At 41.9% G+C, this 22,068-nt stretch overlaps 1 protein-coding gene across 4 annotated transcripts in view; it reads right to left on the bottom strand.

The window, feature by feature from the left end:
* Positions 1-1,878: 1,878 nt before the first annotated feature.
* CHCHD3 (coiled-coil-helix-coiled-coil-helix domain containing 3) overlaps positions 1,879-22,068 on the bottom strand; it is a 254,625-nt gene continuing 234,435 nt past the window's right edge. For 2 of the 4 annotated variants that reach the window (XM_045002042.1, XM_045002045.1), the window contains 2 exons: positions 10,799-10,934; positions 1,879-2,604 (listed from right to left, as the gene is read on the bottom strand). In XM_045002042.1, the coding sequence (XP_044857977.1) occupies positions 2,578-2,604; positions 10,799-10,934 (163 nt within the window). In that variant the 3' untranslated portion in view covers positions 1,879-2,577. The remainder of the gene's footprint in view (positions 2,605-10,798; positions 10,935-22,068) is intronic. The other 2 variants (XM_045002043.1, XM_045002046.1) reach the window with 1 other exon arrangement.

Genomic DNA, 22,068 nt, shown 5'->3' with positions numbered 1-22,068 from the left:
ACGCCGACAGGGGACTGGCCATGTGCAATCACTCAAAGAATAGGTACAACTTTTTGTGTTGTGTCAATCTAAAGAGACATGGAAGGGGGCCTTCCAAAATCCCCCTGAGTAATGGCAGATCTACTAGCCTTCTGAGAAAATTTAGAAAGAAGGGCTAGCATTGTCTGCCTCCTTGGCAGAACAACTCAAAGTTCCCACAGTCTCAGGTTAATTTGAACGACTGGGGATAGGGAGGAAAAGATACAGAACTTATCTTCTTACACTCCCATAAATCCTGGGTAATTTCAGTGATATCTATGGCTTTATGCTGGGGGTCCAGCAAACTCTGGCCCACAGACTGGATCAACCATGCTTTAAAAGTTCAAGTCACGCTCTGTACAATCCGTTGGCCCAAAACCCAAGTAACAAATATTAGTGGTGCTGCTGCTGACACTATAGAAGATGTTTCAAAGAGCAGAACACCTCAAACCCCTGAATGCAACTGGAAAAAGCAAGCAAGTTTGGGTGCCATTGGTCATGGCTGTCAGAATGAGAAATTAATAAACAGCTGGCAATAACAGAGACCTTTTCCCCCAGCATCTCTCTTCCTCTGACTTTACAGAATCATTTGGCCTCAAAGATGTCAGTCCTTCCCCAGCGTCGCATTTTGCTGCCAATTCAAAGACTGGCAAGGAAAGATCTGCCAACTTCTTGGCTCTCGGTTATAACATTATAAAGGAGAATTTGTGAGTCGGTTGATTTGTAAACACTACAGCAAGTCACTGTGTAAACATGTCGCTTGTGTTCCTATTATTTCTCTCAAGCCGTTTACCTGGCATCCCACACTGCACGCCAGGATTTTCCTCTCCTTAAGTTATCACAGTTCCTTCACACTCAAAAGAGCCCAGCTTCTTTTTATACTATTTAAAAAAAAAACAAACAACCGCCACCACCCAACCCTTTAATTAATCTAATCACAAAGCATCTTGATAATTAGGGTAGGAGAGTCACTGAAAACCACAGTGAATACAAATCAGATCTGCAGGTGCACTTGCAATTGTATGGCAGGATACAGTTCTATTGCAGCCAATTAGGGAATGAGAACAAGTAAATAAATAACAGAGGGTTCCAGATATGTTGCTCATTTGAAACTTTTATCATCATGCAATAAATAAATAATTAAATTGCTCTGCAGGCTGTAGTAGCCATTCAGATAAAAATACAAACTGCAATCAGTGAAAGCACTACCAGACTAAGGATAATAGGGTTTGGTCCTGTTAGTGTTACTCAGATAGCAGGAATTGGTTTGATAGAGGGTCTTTCATCTTCAAGATAATCTCAACTTATTTTTCAAAATAAGGAGTTAGATGCAGGTGGTGCAGGGACAAATCAATCAGCAGTGAGTTGTCAGATGGATCAGCTGTCACGTGCACAGCATTGGCTGGGACACACAGGTAATCCCCTACTCTTCAGAAACGAGCAAGGAACCTTCTACCTGCCTCCAAGGCAGGTTGAACGTTTTGTCTGGAGGAGGGTGTCTCCCTAGCAGGACAGCGTCTTCCTAGCTCAGAACGACAGCATTAGCAGTAGAAGACAGTGTAATCCAGTATTTGAAGAAACCTAATTCTGATATTGGTTTGCTGGGTTATGAGACAAATCAATGTGCCAGAATGTTCTTACTGTAACATGGGGATATCGGTGCAAAGTGCTCTGTAATCCCAGGGTGAAAGTTATTACCTGTGGGTATCATCATTGACCCCCAGCTCTGGTGTGGACATGGAATGCACAATTCTGTGCTTTAGGGGTTAGAGCAATCCCAGCTGCAACGGACCCAAACCACACTGGGGGCATTAGCGGACTATGAACAGTGGAAAGAAGCAGAGCAGATTGAAACATCAATTCTGTTCACAAAATATATTTATTGTTGATACAGAGTGAGACATAATTTTCAATACTCGATGACAGTTGGTAGCACAACATGATCATAGGTTACCGACAGAATGTAACGAAAGGCCATTTTACACGTTGCACTCTAAGTATTTAACATTATTCCAGCAGAGAGCATGGCGAGGAAGATGGGGACTTTTTGGTTACATAATCTTAGTAATAAGTTAAGCAAACATTCCTTCAAGTGCATATAAAAAGGAAAAGTTCTTAACAAGCAGCAGTCAATACAGGAGTATAGTGTGGAGTAGCAGTTGGCCAGTTCACACAGTGTCGCTCTGCCCTGGGACACTAAGCATTACGTTCCCCTGGATTTGACTGCATGGAGTCACTGCAGCAGCGTTTGGAGATATTTTCCTCTCCTCTAAGGTCAATGGAAGATATTTTTTCTTTACCTTTTTTCAGTCACCGATAAGTGAGTTTTACGACGACTGAACAGCACCCTCGGATGTATCATTTCTGATGTAATAAGATACAGGTCTTAGCTTTTCAAACGGCCACGCTGATTGAACTGTGATGGCTGCGGCTCTTGAACGGCTCTTCCTGTTCTCCTCTTTATTGGTCTGCTCTGTAAATGGGCTGTCATCTTCTTGGAAAAAACGCTCTGCTGCTGGAATTAGAGTTGATGGCTTTGTGCTTGATTCGGATGTTGCCTTACCCTCCTCTACCAAGCATGCTCTGCTAAGAAAAGAGGGGGGAAGCACAGATTTCAACATTTAAAGCTATACCAGATGCTCTCTTAAATATCAGAAACATCGATACACTGTTTGCACGTTACCTCTACTCAAAGGAAGCCGTTGTAAAGCAAAAGTGTCAGCATACGTGCAACCACATAAAAAAGTGAGGGGACCAGGAGACAGAATGCATCAGTGCTGTAGACTCAGTGAGCAGGACACCAAAAGCACACTGAAAAGCCGGCGGGAAAATTCCTTTCATCCTTCCTAGAGTAGCACCTATGGCTGCTTGCCATTTTAGGCCTCCTTTAAAAAAATCTGCCCATACTATAAGGAAAAACTCATCCCCAAAGGTCAGTAGGTTAATCCTATTCCTAGGGTCTTTAGGATACCCACCTTCCATCACATTTTAAAAATATAACAAAGAGGCAGGATCAAAATAACCTTGCTAGCTCTGAACATGTCACACTGACCACGTGCTCCACAGGTCATTTTCCATGCACCATCAGGCCACACAGATGTAACAGCATCGAAGTTTCATGCTGTGTGGCTACCCCAAGTGCTCCATTATCAAGAGTTCACAGGCTCCACTGATGTTCCTTCTAGCCCCACATCAGGGACCTGTCAAGCTCCACCAGCATATCCTGCCTCTGGAAGGGAGAGTACAGTAACTCCTCACTTAAAGTTGTCCCGGTTAACGTTGTTTCGTTGTTGATCAATTAGGGAACATGCTAGTTTAAAGTTGCACAATGCTCCCTTATAATGTTGTTTGGCAGCCGCCTGCTTTGTCCACTGCTTGCAGAAACAGCAGCCTGTTGGAACTAGCTGGTGGGGGCTTGGCACCAGGGTGGACCGGCAGCCCCCCATCAGCTCCCCGCTCCCCTAAGTTCCAGGTGCGGCAGCCGCCCAGCAGGCTAGCAATTACCAGGCAGTTCAGCTGTCCTTCCCCACACTGCCATGTGCTGCTCCTGCCTTGGAGCTGCTCCCGGGAGCCTCCTGCTTGCCGTGCGGGGCAGGAGGGGGAAAAGAGGGGTGCTAATGGCAGGGTGCTTCCTCCCCCCACTTCTGCCCCTCATCTCTACAGAGTGGGTGGGGGGGGAGAGAGATGACGGGGTCAGGACGGAGGGAGCTTGCTGGCAGCAGCTGCTGTCTCAACTTGCTGATCTGCTTAAAAAGGCAGTGTACTTAGAGTGGGGTCAGCGTTCTAAAAGGGGCAATGTGCATGCATCTCTCTCTCTCTCACACTCACACTCACCCACTGTGTGTCCCTGTCTCTCTCTGCCATGCTGTCTCCCCTCCCTCCATTCGTGCTGCCTTGTAGAGTGTGAGGCTACATTAACAACACTGTGTTAACCCTTGAGGGCTCAGCTGAGTGCTAGTTCATCATTTAGCAGTAAGGAATTCCCTGGGAAACATTCCACCCGCTGACTCCACCACCTCAACCAAGCTTCACAATCGTCATTGCTGTGTACAGTATTAAATTGTTTAAAACTTACACTGTGTATATGTGTGCATATATACGTGTGTGTGTGCACGCGCACATATAATTATCTATATAAATATATATAATCTTTTGTCTGGCAAAAAAAAATTCCCTGGAACCTACCCCCTCCCCATTAATTCTTATCGGGAAATTGGATTCACTTAACATCGTTTTGCTTAAAGTAGCATTTTTCAGGAACATAACTACAGCGTTAAGTGAGGAGTTACTGTACTATACCAGGCAATGGGCTCCACCATGGATGAAGAGACCCGGATGGATATGTTACTGGGCTCGCTGAGGATTTCCTATTGCTATGGCCTGTGAGACAGAAGGTTGGTGGAACAAAAACATCTACGGGTTCCAAGAGGTAAGGGAGGATAGGTACCTGGCTCAGTAAAGAGCATACTAAGCGGGAGTTGGTATTAGACTGGCCAGCGGCATGGTAAAAGCATGGTGGAAGCTATATTTGCTGGAGGGCTGGGAGATTAACCAGAAGGGATCTGTTGCTCCTAGTCCTTGGTGTCCAAAAAAGGTAGCAGTGGTAGGTGAGGAACTGTGAATCTTTTCTTGCAATTGATGGGCCTAATTGAGGCCTGAGCCCCAAATGCACGCCTTGAAAAGTAACATGCTCTGGTATGACGGGGGAAAAGCCAGGCTACCGTCATCAGTTAGCAATTACTTTAGTAGTTTATGGTGGGACAAGGCAGAGTTTCCATCTCACCAGTGGTGATTTGGGAGTCAAGAGCCCAGGAATTTAGAGATCAGGAGAGAGGAGGTTAACAGATGGGGGCTGTTCTCAAAGTGTGCATGTGTGTAGCAAAATAAAGGGGAAAGCTGTAGGCTGTCATTTATAGCTTTAACCACACTCACCGGATACATTTACTTAAGCTCAGAAGACAACCTGCAAAGAGCACTTCGGGTGTAAGGAAAAGATTTCACTGAGGAGCAGTTCCTAGGCAGATCTTTGCACCATAAGCAAACGTGTGAAACAAAGAGAACTGCCCCAATGATCACAAACCTTGATCAAAACGCAGATTAAATAAATGAGGACAAAGTAAAACAGGTCAGTTTCACATTCCTTAGCTGCTATTAGAAATTAACTAATAAAAGGTTTACTTTGCTTTAAGAAATATATAATCTAAATCTTTACAGCATCCCCTAAGAGGTTTCCGCAGAACTGACAAAGGCTATTTTAGCTAGAAAGCTCCACTGCAGTGGTTGTACGAAAACTTGCATGTAACTGGTGTTGGTCTGAATATTAACATTGCATAAATTTAACACTGCATAAATTAACATAGGAAAATCTCAAAGGATCTGGGGAAAAGCTCTGCAAGTCACAATTTAATTTTTTTTTCTTTTGCTTAGGATCCTGCTAACACTGAAATCTTGAAGGTGAGGAAAGAAATTGCAGGTATTTGCCCATCCACAGATTTTTGTCTGCAGCATTTCATCTCTACACAGAAGGATGTGTTCTATGGCAACGAGAAGGTGGGATTGGTTGGGTGGGGGTACTTTCTATTGCTCAGCAATAAACAGCAGGGGCCCGTGTAAATTAGGAGCAAAACCTCAGAGGCTGAAAACTGTGGGCCGTCTCCCTCTGTTAAAAAGATCTTAATGGATTGTGCAAATATAGTTGATCTGTTATCCAGGAAAGAGGTTTCAGCCTGATTTCTGAATTACAGCTCAGCCATTGTCATTTATGCTGCCCAGTTTTCTCTTTTGATTGGTTGCGAATGGCAGCACTGTGCTTTGCCAAGTCTTTACAGTATCGACTTAAATTCTGTAACTACTATCACTGACGTTAGAGAATGAGAGAGTTGTTAGAGCCTTTCGTCCATCTCCCAGCCAGTGCAGGGCCATTCCCATTTATTTTACGGGTGGCCAAACTTGTTCCAAATATTACAAAGCAATACGGCTTCCACTATTTCCCTCGGAAGGCTGCTCCCACTCGTCTCCTCTTAGCCGATATCCTTCTGGCACTGTACCTAGAGCTCAATGGAATGCTCCAGGTTTGTGGCACCATTGTGAGCGGAGGGACCATCTCCAGCCTGCTCTGTGGTCTCATATACGGCCCGCTATCACCCTTACTTCAGCATTACTGCTTACCCAGTTTCTCTCCCTCCAGCCAGAGCATCTGCAATCAGATTATTCTCCCCAGAAGCAGCAGCAGTTTTGTTAACTTCTGCCTACGTTTCTAATTTCTGTACATTCTCTATTGGTTGTAACAGTTAGTCTCACTTTAATAGCATGTGCTACTGTCACCAGTTTGCCGTTTCTTTTCGCTCTTCCAAGTCATTAATGAAGGTGTCAAAGGAGAATGGTCCAAAGGGTACTCCCTGAGGCCGATACCTCCCACAATCTGACTCCCCCGCTTAATAAACTGCCTGTTATTGCTACCCTTCGTTAAAGTCTTTTAGCCAGTTTTCACTCCACCTCTGTTTTCCCAGCCATGCCAAATTTAAAGAATTTTTCAATTCAGATTTTGTAGGACAGTATCAAGCGCTTCACTAAAATCCAAAGATATCACATTTATTGCAGGGCTTGGTCAAATATGGCTTTATTCTGGCTATGAAGCACCATTAAGGTCCACTCTATGCTACAAACTGGAATCATGATTGTAACTGAGCTGGGGGACAATGTTTTGTAATCAGGCTTTCTGGCAGTGACGTATTTGTAGTGTAGGCTAGGCTAAGGCTTGATACCATGTTTCAAAGTATTTTCAAACACAGCCTAACGTGGCTGTAGAAATTGGCATCCATGCCTAGCACAGCTACAATTGTACAGGCTGTGTCAGGGTGTAGTATGGATGAGTCTACAACCAGAAAATTAGGATCGACTGGTAGCAATGGTGGAGTCCAAAGCGTAGGCGAGGTTCAGGGTTTTTTTTTACCAATGTCTCATCTATATTTGCTCTGCATAAACTAATAACAGAGTGATAAAAATGCTGGTAGACAGTCTAGATTAGTGCTCCCATTGTTACTATCACTGGTAGTACTGCAACAGTGAAAGTAGTTTTTAAAAAATGCCGATGAGGACTCGGCCATAGTGTCTGCTCTTAATGATGGTAATAAGTATCTTCTTCTCCCCCACTATTACAATAGTATGAAAAATATTAATAATACACTTCTATTTATCAGACCGGCTTCCTAGGACTTCAGGTAAAGATTTACAGATTTAAAGTCAAGATGTCAAATTCCTTAGTATTAGCAGCTCTCCGGGCTTTTCTAAGAAGAGGAGAAAAGACGAGATTGAGACATAAGATTACACAGAGCGAGAGAAATAAAGAGCATATTGAACAGAGGGTGAAGTGATTATAAGCATGATAGGAAAGAAAGAGGAGTCAATAAATTCAATTTATGAAAAGCACAGAGAATCCTCTGCCTGAGAATAAGTGCCTAGCTTCCCCACCTGGAAATTGGATTAGTTAACTTATTTGGATTTTAATATCTTGGTCTATTCCCCCTAGCAAGTTTTTTCCCCCTTTTGTTTTGCTTCTGGTAGCCAACACCAGTTAACTTTTTAATTCCTGAATCTTCTTTCTATTTATCCCCTTTAACACACATTTTCATTTGTTAAACTCTGCTGTGTATTACAATAATATTTAACAATGATTTCATAGTAATTGTACGATTTCAGTAAGAAACAGGTAAAAATAATTACATTTACAGCTGTAACACATGAAGGATGAGAACTGAAGATCATTATCACAATACAATTGTTGTTTCTGGCTGCAAATATTTCATATCATAGAAGGCTTCCCCCAAGTCAGGTATATTAAGGAAGTAACTTGTATGAATCACCATTCTGGGAGCATGTATGAGTGAGAGAATGAGAAAGGGGCTTTAAAAAAAACCCAAGTTCTTGTGCAGGAAACAATTACACCCACTCAAGAGGTTTGGCAAAAAATGGACACTTATTTCCCCTCACCCTCTTCTCCTCACCCTGCACCACTATAGGATATGAGCATCTCCCAAACATGAATGAATTCATGCCTGTGAATACCCCTGTGAGGAAGAGACACGTTGTTCACTGTTTATATTAGTTTACAACGGGTTTATAAATGACTTAGAGATGTTAAAAATATGAACAGTAGGTATTCTAGATGATTTTAAGCACATCAGTAGAAGGCATTATATATGGTTATAAGCAATCTATAACTATTGATTAACCATTCACTAAAAGAACTACCACCACCCATATCTATAAACATCCACAACATCATGCTGGAGACCAATATGCTAAGTTCAGATTTCAAAGCAGAAAGGCATCGCATGCTAGTAAGTGAAAATGTGGAAAAATTAAATATACACAGATTAGCAGGGTCTGGCTGATATGCATCCTAAAGGGTAAAGGGAATTTAGCTAAAGAATTTACTGAACTACAGGCAGTTATCTTTGAAGAGACACAGGATTAAGGAGGTTCCAGAAGACCGGAGAAAAAGCAAACCCTTTCAGGCTGGTGAGTGCCCCACTGGAACCAATGCAGTCGCACTTTTGGTGCTCAAGGGAGTGCAAGGAATGTCGTTGTGGTCAATGCCTGCACGGTGGTTCAAAGCGCCGTGCGTTTCCTGACACCTTACATGCCTGAGCAGGGCTCAATCATAATCTGCCCCAAAATAATAAATAAAATGGCATTAGGTTTGGCAAAGGAAAATATAGGCTGGGTATCATGAAAAATGTCATTAGCAGTGAGATCTGTTAGACTGTGAATATCAAGGGAAGTGTGGGAGCACAATTGCTCAGTGTATTTATAACTGGACAGGACCAGCTCTGCATTCCTAGAGGAAATAGAAAAGGTGACCTAATTGGTCCTTTCCATTTCAGATCTTTATACTAACTGTCTACTACAGTGAATCATGTTTGGTTGGGACTACTCATTCACACTGAGAAATTCACCACCACCAAGTGAATTGGGGAGCGTTGCTGAAAACATAAAAACTTCCATAGCTTAGATTCCACCCCCCCCCCGCCAAGCCCCCCTCACACACAGAGCAAACACACTGCAGCTGTTCAGGTGGAGGCCTTTCTTCCAGCACTGCTAATCCACCAGGGATTCCTATTTCAAAAGGAATACCCTAACTACATGGACAAAGGATTATAAGGATAGAAAGAGAGAAGTTTATTAAGCGTTGCCGACCTCAGATGGGTCGGGTTGTTTTAGCACAGCAATACACCGGGGACTGTTTGGCTGGATTGAGATTTCCACAGCAGCAGACCATTAGCAGTACAAATAATGCTGCCCTGACCCAGAGTTACTGCCAAAAGGTCCAAGTGAACTGATATGGTGAAACTCTTGCTGGTATTCACTACAGGTATAATTAACTACAATAAAGGAAACAAGGCTGTGTTATCAGAATCAGAAGAGTTTGCTGAAGTCTGTGCTAACACACTGGAGCAGTCGCTCTGATGTTTTCCTTTCAACTACTGGAGTTCACCAGCATTAAAAATTGGGATCAATAGTCTTATTTAAGCACATGCTTTATACATACAAAGCTGTGGGGTATGAGCATTGCTCCCACTGATTTCTTCAAAGACACAGAAATTCACAGATTCTGCAGCCAGAAGGGACCACTGCGAACACTGTGAAGTAAAACCTAAATTCTTTGCTCCTAAATGTATAACTTTACATTGTCCATATTTAAAATGCATATTGTTTGCTTGTGCCCAGATACCAAGAGATCTTCATCATTGTGTATCAGTGACCTGTCCTCTGAGGATGGAATACGTTTCTTGGTACTTAAGTTGGAGAAGGCCCCAAACCAAGACTCCAGATCTGAACCATCATGAAATATTGTTATGTTCAGAGAACTGAACCCAAACTTTGAGGCTTGAGCCTATCTCTAATTTAAACATACACTTTTCTCACTTCTAGCCTCTTTCTCCTACGCTGTGCTAATATGGCAATACAACTAAGTGTGGTGAGTCAGCTAGTAGTACCCAAGTGCTTCAGTTATCAGTGTAGCTGCAGGTTTGGTTGACTGTTAGTGTACATAAAGAGCTGTACTTTCACAAAATAAAATACCCAACTGCCACACTATTATGATGTGCATACATCAAAGACCCCTAAGAACTACACTGTGCAGTTACAAGCCAGATACAAAGAGGAATGTTAAATCGCTGGCTTTTTAAAGGAGTCACGGACTTTTAAATACATTTTTATTATATTTTGCAACTATCCATTTAAAAAATCCTTCTGACATAAGTGGCTAGCCAAACTTTTACAGAACATTAGAAGTTTACACTATATGGTAAAATTATAATGCTAGCAAATTAGGTTGCATAAGGATAGGATAGGCAGGTTATAATGCCACATTCCGGGAGTTGGCCGTACATCAAAAATCAAAACTTTCTACAATCTGACTGGTGTGCTAGCCAGTTTGGGACATGCATTAACTTGTTACTGAAATGGGTGATGTTATGGATAGAATTTTATGACAAAAATACCACTCAGATGAATCCGTTTATCTTGCAGCTAAAATCGCAGATACGAGGAAACATTTGCTAACAGCAATGCCTATTATACCGTGGAACAATCTCCCAAGGGAAGTTATGGAAACACTTTTGCTTGAGTAATTTAAAATTGGACTCCTCAAAGCTCATGAAAACATACTGTTAGGAACAATCCTGCATTGGCAGGTGAGAAGGATTAACAAGATGATCCAACAGTATTTTTCATCTTATTTCCATAAGCCGTTCAGTAGCTGCATTCTTCTACCCACCTGTTTGGCATGATTGACGCAATGAAAGTACTGGCTGGCCAGTGCAGAGCAGCTGAGGGTCTCATGGGAGTTTTGCTGATAACATTGGAGAATCTTACTCTGCAGATCAGCACAGATTGGATGAGACTCATATCGCCTGGGGAAAGAAAAACAGAACAACATTTTACAGTTTCCGTCTGAGAAGGATTTCATGAGGGCTTTATCCAGCTGTTTTGTTAAAAGTAAACCAGATAGTAAAAGGGAAGGAAAATTTTGTAGAGCTAGGAAGGAAAGTTGCTTCCAGACTATACTGTGCTGTTACCTGAATAACATAAAATACAAGCACAAAAGGGAGCTATAAATTGGACTATTAGGACCAGAGACCAGCTACATCTTCTAGATCCAGCATTCAGTTCTAGTTTCTAGAGACACTAACACCCAATTTACTTCACCTGAGCATAGGTCTCTAATTAAAAGGCCCCAAAGCTACTAAACAGGCCTGGTTTCATCTACAATAAGAAAAAGTTACAGGATGAACCACAAGATAAGGCAAGCCTCACCAATGCACATCTCTATGACATCTTAGTAGTGCTGCTGGTCATGCACTGGCTGTGTGTGTAGGACAGGCAGGGAATGCTATCTTCTTGGACCTGGCCCACAGAGAACATAAAGGACCCACTACTGCCACCAGCGGAGGGAGGTGACCTTTTGCTCAAATGATGTCCTGTTATTTTTAGAGCTGCAGGCTCCAAGTTCTAAGCCCAATTCCCAGGTATGTATGTGATTTAAATAAGAATTTTGTCTGTTTTCTTCACTATGGGATTTGTGACATTTGCATCAATCTCTCTCACTAACCCAGTGGTTCCCAAATTTGTTCCGCGGCCCGCGCCGCTTCCAGCAGCTCCCATTGGCCTGGAGCAGCGAACCGCAGCCATTGGGAGCCGCGACTGGCCGAACCTGCGGACGCGGCAGGTACACAAACCAGCCCGGCCCACCAGGGGCTTTCCCTGCACAAGCGGCGGAACAAGTTTGGGAACCACTGTGCTAACCCAATGTGCCCCATATAACCTCTTTTGGGCAAGTATCTTGTCATCTTGCATTTATCCATGAAGTGCTAGCCATACCTATCGTGCTGCAGAATTAATAAATAACTCCTGAGCTCTAAGCACGGCTCAGACACAGACACCCTCTGTAAACTTGGGCAAGTCAAACTGTCACTATTTTCCCATCTGTAAAATGGGGGTAGAATGCATGCCTACCTCAAAGCTAAGGATGTTTGCAAGGTGCTTTCAAGATGAAAAGTGCTAAGTATTATTAGACTGACTGGCTACCTCTGTGTGTTAATTGTAAAAAAGGGCATTTCTTTGGCATTCATCACTATAGCATGAGGGCCAAATGATGTTTTTTTAAACCCAGTAGTAACAAAGTGCTTTTTTTATTGATTATAAATAATAAACACAGCTTTAAAAATGATATGGTTCTTCTACTTTGAAGACTAATATTCATTTTATGTGCATATATAGCATACTTAACTCATCTTCCAGTTAGTCCTTCAAGGAACCTGAAACTGGCTGCTCAAATATACATTCCACAATACGTTCTTTTCAGTTCAATAAGGTAATAAAAATAAAAAAGACTCATCAAGCCAGAGTATCCTCAGATGAATATTTTGCTCCTTATTTGCTGATTGGCCTAGGCAGCTCTATATTGTACTAGAGTATGAAAGTAAACTGCAATGCACAATACTGTTCCTTAGGGACATTTGCTTCTTGGCAGCCTCTCAAGATGTAGTACCAAAAAAGGAATGTTAAATCTCCTTGATTTTACAGTATATGCCCATATAAAACATCTCTCTCTTACTCTCTTCATTCAGTACCTTACATCTCCATGAAACACCTAAAACAGAATTTAAATCCAGTCCCATGTGCTTACATTCTTTATGATCTGAACATTCAGACTTCTGTGGATTCTTATGGATGAGGATTTTCCCTTAATCCCCTCTCTGCTGATACTAGCAAGCGTTTTAGAGGCTGTTGTACATCAAAATGTATGACCATAGAATGTTGTACACTGACTGATTAGAGTGAGGTCTTTGGCTGTATCAATATCAAATAAAATGCGAGGGAAGCACGGCATACGCTCTTTGCAGACTTATGACTCACCGCTCTGATGATTCTGTTTGTAACAAGATTCATAGGTTCCAAGGCCAAAACCAATGCTCATTTTACCTGTCTGAAAGCCTGCTCTGGACTGATAATCCAATACCACAGAATCAGTTAACAGAATATAAAGACATGCATATAAAGACTTGACCTAACTCTGCCTTAATTCACAAGTGACTTAAACTCTGCCATGTACTGTGTCCCATAGAAATTGGGAGGTTGGGGGAAGGAAGGAAGGAAATGGCTCTTTATATTTTCATTATGTAAATTTGTCTAAGTACTATTTCAATAGTTTTAGGCCAGAGACAAGCTTTTGTTTGTTTTTTTGAGTCATGCTATTAGCAACACAATTCAAAGGCCATAAATTAGTTTTTATTTGAAATGTGTCAAGGTATACTTCTATGCTGCTGTCAGTACTACAGCACTTCAGGGCCTTTGATTTTCTGTTTGTTAATCACTTGTTTTCATAATGTTTTAGAAAAAACACCTGCATCCTCTGCCAAGCTCCTCAGGCATTCACACCTGGTATTTATGGGAGTTCAATGCGAACAGGTGCAGTTCCTTGAGTGGACCATGTCCTTTTTCTTGCATTAGTCTGCTAGGGAAGAACACTGGGCCTGCATTGATCTGCTATGCTTGTTATGCTACCCTAATGCACTGTGTTCACGTTTGAGAAAAGTCTAAATGAGATACTATCTAACATTAGGTGGCCATAAAATACAAACTGTGGTACCTTCCATTTGGAAAGAGATTCCAAGATGCTTCCAATGTGCATAATGGTAAGTTTGCCATACAATTACCAACTGATGTCTGTAGAGGAATGCGCTTTCTCCTTATGATGTACAAAACTGCTGGTAGGTGGGCATCACAGAAAGAAAATGGCAAGACAACTCCCTGGAAAGGAAACTAAGTATCTATGTATAAGGGAAGATTTTCTAAGATTTTATAAAAGTGGTTAAGGCCCTGGAGGGTTTGACTGATGAGGAAAGGTTAAAAGAGTTAAATGATGAAAATACTAATGAAGTAAAACCTGCAATGTATCTTCATTAAGCAATTAATTTATGTATTTCAGGTTTTTTTTAACAGTGCTCATCACCATTGTGGCTTAAGAGACCACCACATAATAATAATAATAATAATAATAAACCACGTACCCTAATCTACTGTTGATAAATCTGTCCTGCCTCTGTTAGATCACCCCATCAGAAACTGAGTTTTAAGATTCTTAGCCACTCATGATTTACTGTATCAATAGGGTGTGAAGGCACTAAGGAAGGTGAGGAAGTGTTTAGGGTAGTCCAAGGAGATGTAATGAGAAACAAAGGCATTAAATTAAGAAAAAGGTAAATTTAAGATGACCATCAGGAGAGAAACATCCTGACAGTGAGCTCTATTATACTGTAGAACATTATCCACAGGAAGTGCTGGAATCTTCATCACTTGGGACATTCACAATGAGACCGGACAAAACAACAGAAAAAATATAATGTAAAGAATAGTCTCCTGCCTGGTAAGGGGATGAGCTGGATAGCTTGATAAGTCTTTCCCACCTCTAATAGATGCGATTCTATGATCACTTTAAGAAAATAACACATCCAAGAGATTTAAAATAGAAAGTTGCTGGTTTTCGTGGCAAAAATCAGAATGAGAAACAGTCTGATCTAGGAAGTACATTATATGGAACAGCTGCAACAACTTGTTTTTGAGCTTATTACTGTATTACTTCTTGATCTGCTTTTGCTTTCCTGGCTGCCTCTCCAGTACCTCATATGCTAAGAGAATTCTTCTGTGTATGAGTGTAAGCCTTAAAAGGACACCATTCACCCACCTTTTCAATCAAGCTGATGTAATGGAAGCTGGTGAAGATAATAAAATGAAAACACAAAAGAGAATACGAGGTTGTTGTTTTTTTAAATCCACATTCTATGCTATGGGATGAAGAACATATTTAATGAAAGTGACTTTATCCATCTATCTAGTCTTTCTCAAAGAACTTAGCTCATTATCGTCCCAGGGGCTCCAAGAAAGGAACCCTTTAGAATGTTCAAACAAAATGTCAACCAAAGAGGAAATCTGAAGCCAGCATGGTAAGCTATACAGTTTTGTAATAAAATGGGCATCCTGAACAGAAGAATTCCAATTGCTGATGAGTTTCCAACTGTGCAGGTAACTGGTATAATCCCATAGGATGAGGAATCAGACAACTGTCAGAAGAATGTAAGAGAGCACATATAAAAGCATTAACACACTTTGAAACATACAGGGATACACAGACTTCTCAGGTCATGGAGTTGCTCTTTAGCTTTAGGCCTCTCAACAATAAGGCACATATTTATCTGTGTGTATATATACAGACAGACACACACACACACACACACACACTTATCAGGAAGCGAAACATGTAGTTTCCAGTTGAAACTGCAGGGAGTTTAGAGGGACATGAATCCCATTAACAAAACTGGATTTTTGCCCAGAAGACTTGATTTATCACCATCTCTCATAAAAAAGGGCCATTGGATCTTAATGGACAGCAATGGCCAGAGCCTCAGTTTTATTTCTCATTCAAATGTTGGCACCATCCAACAACACCTATTATTATTATTATTATTATTTGTATTACTGTAGTGCCTAGGAGTCCCTTGTCAAGCACCAGGACCCCATTGTGCTAGGTGTGGTACAAAGAGAACAAAAAGACGCTCCCTGCCCCAAAGAGTTTCTAATCTAAGTATAAGGCAAGAGACAAGAGATAGATACTGACGGGTGGGGGAGTACAAGGAAACAATGAGACAATATTGGTCAGCATGACGGAGCGGGAGTGGTCTCCACACTCCAACAGCTTAACTGTTGTCAAGCTTTTCTGCAGGCATCATGTAAAAGATATTTGGAGGTGGATAATGTGGACTTTGCAGACGTTGACAGAAAGCATGAGGGGAAACACAGAGGAAAGCATGATAGTGCTTGTTGGAAAATTTAAGATGGGGGTAGGGCTGATGGAGGCTGGCATCGTGGGTCAAAAGAAGGCGGGAGATGACATCTCGATAATGAATGAGAGATGATAAGGATAGGGTGGGGATAGGCCATGAAGGGCCTTGAAAGCGAAGACAAAGAGGAGGGATTCTATATTATACCTAAGGCCCTGTGTAAATTGCATTTTTATTATTAATTATTATTATAATGCTTTTAAAATTCACAGCAGCATCACGGGTGTCTGAATTTAATGGGATGCTGCTTGTGGGGAGTTAGCGGGCTGGTCCCATCTCAGCGGGGAAGGCTGCAGGCTGGGGGAGGTCTCATTATATGGTGCCACCCATCTGCCCCACCCTGGCCAAGGACAGGGATTCAGCTCGGCTTACTTCGTATTCAGCTTCAGCCTCGGTCCCTGCTGCTTCTGCTTCCTGGCCAGCTGGGCAGCAGGGTGGGGCCCCTTCAGACACCTGCTCATGCTCCAAGTGATAGATACTGGTTTCAATACCTCACCAGCCAGCATTGCAGTATCTCCTCCAGGCTTGCCAGGGGCCACTGCAGGGTTCCAGATCACCCATGCACTGTTAGCTCTACCTCCATCTCCCTGCTAGCAGGACAGGAAGCTAGCCCCACCATGAGCAGCTGAAGTAGCCCAATAACATGATTTTTCCAACAGCAGGGAGGTAGAGGCTGATATCTCTGCTTTTGCCTCCCCACTGTTGGAAAAATAACAGTATTGGACTTAATTTCATAATTCCTGTGCAATCCTTGAAATCGTGATTTTCATAGGGCCTTAGTTATAACCTTATCTTGACAGATAAAGAACGACTGATCACAGAACAAAAACTTAGTGGTGGTACTAGGTACAAGTTATCATAACTTGATTGCATTTGTTATGTGCAAGCAGAATGAAGTCCAAACTAGCAGCGTATAAACACGGTGATTTAAAAGGCCAGTTTCACAAAGCTGACAACAATTATAAGCCAAACCAGCTGAGAGAGAGAACTTCAACAGAAACATCTGAATGATAGTTGGGAACTGTTTAAGCAAATTTTACTAGATGCCCAAAAAGCCACAATAAAGGCCACAATGATTAAAAAACTGGCTTAGCGGGAAAGTGAAGGAAGTTATAAAAATAAAAACAATATATAACAAATGGAAGAAAGGGGAAGTTGATAGTAATGAATATAAACCAGAAGCTAGGAATTTGTAGAAAATTGATAAAGGAAGTAAAAGGACACAAGGCGAAATCTATTGAGAGTTCTTATTATCTTTAACTATATTAGGGACAAAAAAATCCTAAGAATGGCATTGATCCAATACTAGATAGAAATGGTAGAACTATCCATAATAATGCAGAAAAGGCAGAAGTGTTCAGTAACATTTCTGTTCTGTATTTGAGAAAAATATGTAGTCAGGTTATATGATGATCATGCCAGCTTCCATTCCAGTAGTAACTCAGAACGAAGTTAAACAGCAGATACTGAAGGTAGACATTTTAAATCAGGAGATCCAGATGACTTGCGCCAAGAGTTTTAAAAGAGTTGGATAAGAACAATTAATGTTCATTTTTCAATAACTTGGAAAACTGGGGAAATTCCAAAAGTCTGGAAGAAAGCTAATGTTGTGCCAATATTTAAAATGGGTAAACAAGACGACCTGGGTAATTACAGATCTATCAACCTGACTTTGACACTGGGCAAAATAACTGAATGGCTGATAAGGAACTCAGTTAAAGAATTAGAAGAGGTTAATATAATTAATGCCAATCAACATGGATTTATGGAAAATAGTTCCTGTCAAATTGGAAATCTTTTTCTGATAAGATTACAAATTTGGTTGATATAGGTAAGAGCACTGATATAACAAACTTCTGTAAGGCATTTGACTAGGTATGCATGAAATTTTGATTAAAAAATAGAATACAAAATTAACATGAACACATTAAATAGATTAAAAACTGACTAACTGACAAGTGTCAAAATCTAATTGTAAATGTGGAATCATCATGGAGCAGATGCATTTCTAGTGGGGTCCCACAGGGATCAGTTCTTGCCCTTCTGCTATTTAACATTTTCATCAATAATCTGGAAAAAATTTGCAGATGACACAAAGACCGTAAGAGTGATACATAATGAATAGGACAGGACGATGATACAGAGTGATCTGGATCACTTGGTAAGTTGGGCACAAACAATGTGTGTTTTAAATACGGCCAAATGTAAAGTCTAGCAACAAAGAATTTACGCCATACTTAAAGGATTAGGGACTCCATCCTGGGCAGCAGTGACTGCGAAAATGACTTCGGAGTTATGGTGGATAATCAGCTAAACATGAGCTCCCAGTGTGATGTTCTGGCCAAAAGGGCTAACGAATTCTTTGGATGCATAAAGAGAGGAATATCAGGTATGAGAGGTGAGATTGTATTATCTCTGTATTTGGCCCTGCTGCATCTACTATTGGAATATTGTCCAGTTCTGGTGTCCACAATTCAAGAAGAATGTTGATACATTGGAGCGGGTTGACAGAAGAGCCATAAGAATGATTAAAGGATTGGAAAACATGCCTTATAATGATAGACGCAAGGATCTCAATCCAATAAGCTTACCAAAGACCAGGCCTACAGTAAAAAGTTAGGTGAACCCAGTTATGTCACTCAGGGGTGTGAAAAATCCTCACTCCTGAATGACGCATTTAACCCTGGTGTAGACAGCACCAGGTCGACGGGCCTACTACCGCCTCTCAGGGAGGTGGATTAACTACAGCAATGAGAGAATATGTTAACCTTCTCTTTCACTATTTCTTCATAGAAACACTGCAGATGCGCCACTTTGCCATTTCTAGTGAAGAGACAGCCAAAGAGAAGGTCACGGGGTGACTTGATCACAGGCTATAAGTACCTACATGGGTAATTGGGCTATTTGATAATGAGCACTTCAATCTAGCAGACAAATGGTACAACATGATCCAATGGCTAAAATTTGAAGCTAGTCAAATTCAGACTGGAAATAGAGCATGCGTTTTTAACAGTTAGCAATTAACAATTAGAACAATTTACCAAGGATTGTGGAAATTTTATCATCTATCAATGGCAATTTTACAATCAAGACTGGATTTTTCTAAAAGATATGCTCTAGTTCAAACAAGAATTAATTCAGGGAAATCCTATGGCCTGTTTCAGAGTAGCAGTTATGTTAGTCTGTATCCACATAAAGAACGGGAGTACTTGTGGCACCTTAGAGACTAACAAATTTATTTGACATAAGCTTTTGTGAGCTACAGCCCACTTCTTCAGATGCACAGAATGGAACATATAGTAAGGAGATAGATATATATATATACACATACAGAACATGAAAAGGTGGAAGTAGCCATACCAACTCTAATTAAGATGAGCAATTATCAGCAGGAGAAAAAAAGCTTTTGTAGTGATAATCGAGATGGCCCATTTTACACAGTTGACAAGAGGTGTGAGGATACTTAACATGGGGAAACAGATTCACTCTGTGTAATGACACAGCCATTCCCAGTCTCTATTCAAGCCTAAATTAATGGTATCTAGTTTGCATATTAATTAAAGTTCAGCAGTTTCTTGTTGGAGTCTGTTTCTGAAGTTTTTCTGTTGCAAAATTGCCACCCTTAAGTCTATTACTGAGTGACCAGAGAGGCTGAAGTGTTCTCCTACTGGTTTTTTAATGTTATGATTCCTGATGTCAGATTTGTGTCCATTTATTCTTTTGCATAGAAACTGTCCAGTTTGGCCAATGTACATGGCAGAGGGGCATTGCTGGCACATGATGGCATATATCACATTGGTAGATGTGCAGGTGAACGAGCCCCTGATGGCGTGGTTGATGTGATTAGGTCCTATGATGGTGTCACTTGAATAGATATGTGGACAGAGTTGGCATTGGGCTTTGTTGCAAGGATAGGTTCCACACACCACATAACAAAAACACTAACCCAGGAAAGGCTGTATCTTAGACATGTTATGCAGAAATAATCAGCAAGGTATAGACAACGTCTGGATGTGAGGATCTACACAGAGGTCTGAGTTGAATATGATACTCATGTTATGGGACTGAGTGACAGGCAAAAATATCACTGTGGACAATACCACAAAACAACATAATGTTCACTGTTTTAGTAAGGACTTAGGTGAAGGGAGTGCAGTGAACAGCGGAAAGGCTAACAGAGGGAGTTTGCCTGGGGAGAGCCCACTGAAGCTTTCATCTTACAGGGTTCCCTCAGTAGTAACTGCAACAGCTGAGGAAGCTCTTAGAAGGAAGGTAATATGGATGGTGAGCAATCAGTTGTTGTGACCTGCACAGAATGTGCCATGTTTTTGTCTTTCTTCCACAGGACAGAAGCGACTTTGTCTGTACAAAGTGCAAGCTGGTCTCCATATTGGAAGAGAAGTTTTTGGAGTAGTGTTGGAGAAACAAGTATCAACTCTGTGTTGCATAAGAGAAAATGAAGATTTCCTGGACAGATGTAAGGATATGCTTCTGCAGGGCCAACATTCTGAAGAATCAGAGCAGGCTGCACAGCGGGGACAGAAGGATGGTGAAGAAAACTGGCAGCATGTGACCTCCAGAAGAAGAAAGGGGAGTGTCCATGTACCAGCAATGCAGATACAGGTGAGCAACCATTTTCATGTTCTCTCCACAGGTACTAATGCGAAAGTGTACTAGATGATACATCTGAGGGAAGGGAGCAGAAGGAGACTTCACCGATTGGAAGGCATGAGATGCACTGTCCTAGAGATGGGTGTTCCACGACCACCATTCCCAAGAGAAGGACTCCCTCGTAAGGGGGACCGAGTCATCTATCTGCCATCCCGACTGGGAAAGCCAAGAAGTGTGCTGCTAGGATTCACCATGTGACAAAGAGACTGCCGAGACTCATCAAGCCCTCGGATCGCTATCCCTTCCTGCTTCTCCACGTGGGCACCAATGATACTACCAAGAATGACCTTGAGCGGATCACTGCAGACTACGTGGCTCTGGGAAGAAGGATAAAGGAGTCTGAGATGCAAATGGTATTCTCATCCATTCTCCCCGTGGAAGGAAAAGGCCCAGGTAGAGACTGTCAAATCGTGGAAGTCAAAGAACGGCTACGCATGTGGTGTCAGAGAGGCTTTGGATTCTTTGACCATCAGATGGTGTTCCAAGAAGAAGGATTGCTAGGCAGAGACAGGCTCCACCTAACAAAAAGGGGGAAGAGCATCTTCAAAAGCAGGCTGGCTAACCTAGTGAGGAAGGCTTTAAACTAGGTTCACTGGTGGAAGGAGACCAAAGCCCTGAAGTAAGTGGGGAAGTAGGTTACCAGGAGGAAGCACAAGCAGGAGAGCGCAGGAGGGGAGGACTCCTGCCTCAGAGTGAGAAAGCAGGAGAATCAGTGAGTTATCTTAAGTGCCTATACACAAATGCAAGAAGCCTGGGAAACAAGCAGGGAGAACTGGAACTCCTGGCACAGTCAAGGAATTATGATGTAATTGGAATAACAGAGACTTGATGGGATAACTCACATGACTGGAGTACTGTCATGGATGGATATAAACTGTTCAGGAAGGACAGGCAGAGCAGAAATGTGGGGGAGTTGCATTATATGTAAGAGACCAGCATGACTGCTAAGAGCTCCAGTATGAAACTGCAGAAGAATCTGAGAGTCTCTAGATTAAGTTTAGAAGTGTGAGCAGCAAGGGTGATGTCATGGTGGAAGTCTGCTATAGACCACCAGACCAGAGGGATGAGGTGGATGAGGCTTTCTTCCGGCAACTAACATAAGTTACTAGATCACAGGCCGTGGTTCTCATGGGAGACTTCAATCACCCCGGTATTTGCTGGGAGAGCAATACAGCATTGCACAGACAATCCAGGAAGTTTTTGGAAAATGTAGGGGACAATTTCCTGGTGCAAGTGCTGGAGGAACCAACTAGGGGCAGAGCTCTTCTTGACTTGCTGCTCACAAACAGGAAAGAATTAGTAGGAGAAGCAAAAGTGGATGGGAACCTGGGAGGCAGTGACCATGAGCTGGTTGAGTTCAGGACCCTGACAAAAGGAAGAAAGGAGAACAGCAGAATACAGACCCTGGACTTCAGAAAAGCAGACTTTGACTCTTATGGGCAGGATTTTTTGAGAGAAGAACATGAGGGGGAAAGGA

Source organism: Mauremys mutica, chromosome 1, assembly GCF_020497125.1.
Source record: "Mauremys mutica isolate MM-2020 ecotype Southern chromosome 1, ASM2049712v1, whole genome shotgun sequence".
NCBI lineage: Eukaryota > Metazoa > Chordata > Testudines > Geoemydidae > Mauremys > Mauremys mutica.
This window is presented reverse-complemented; position numbering and strand designations above follow the sequence as displayed.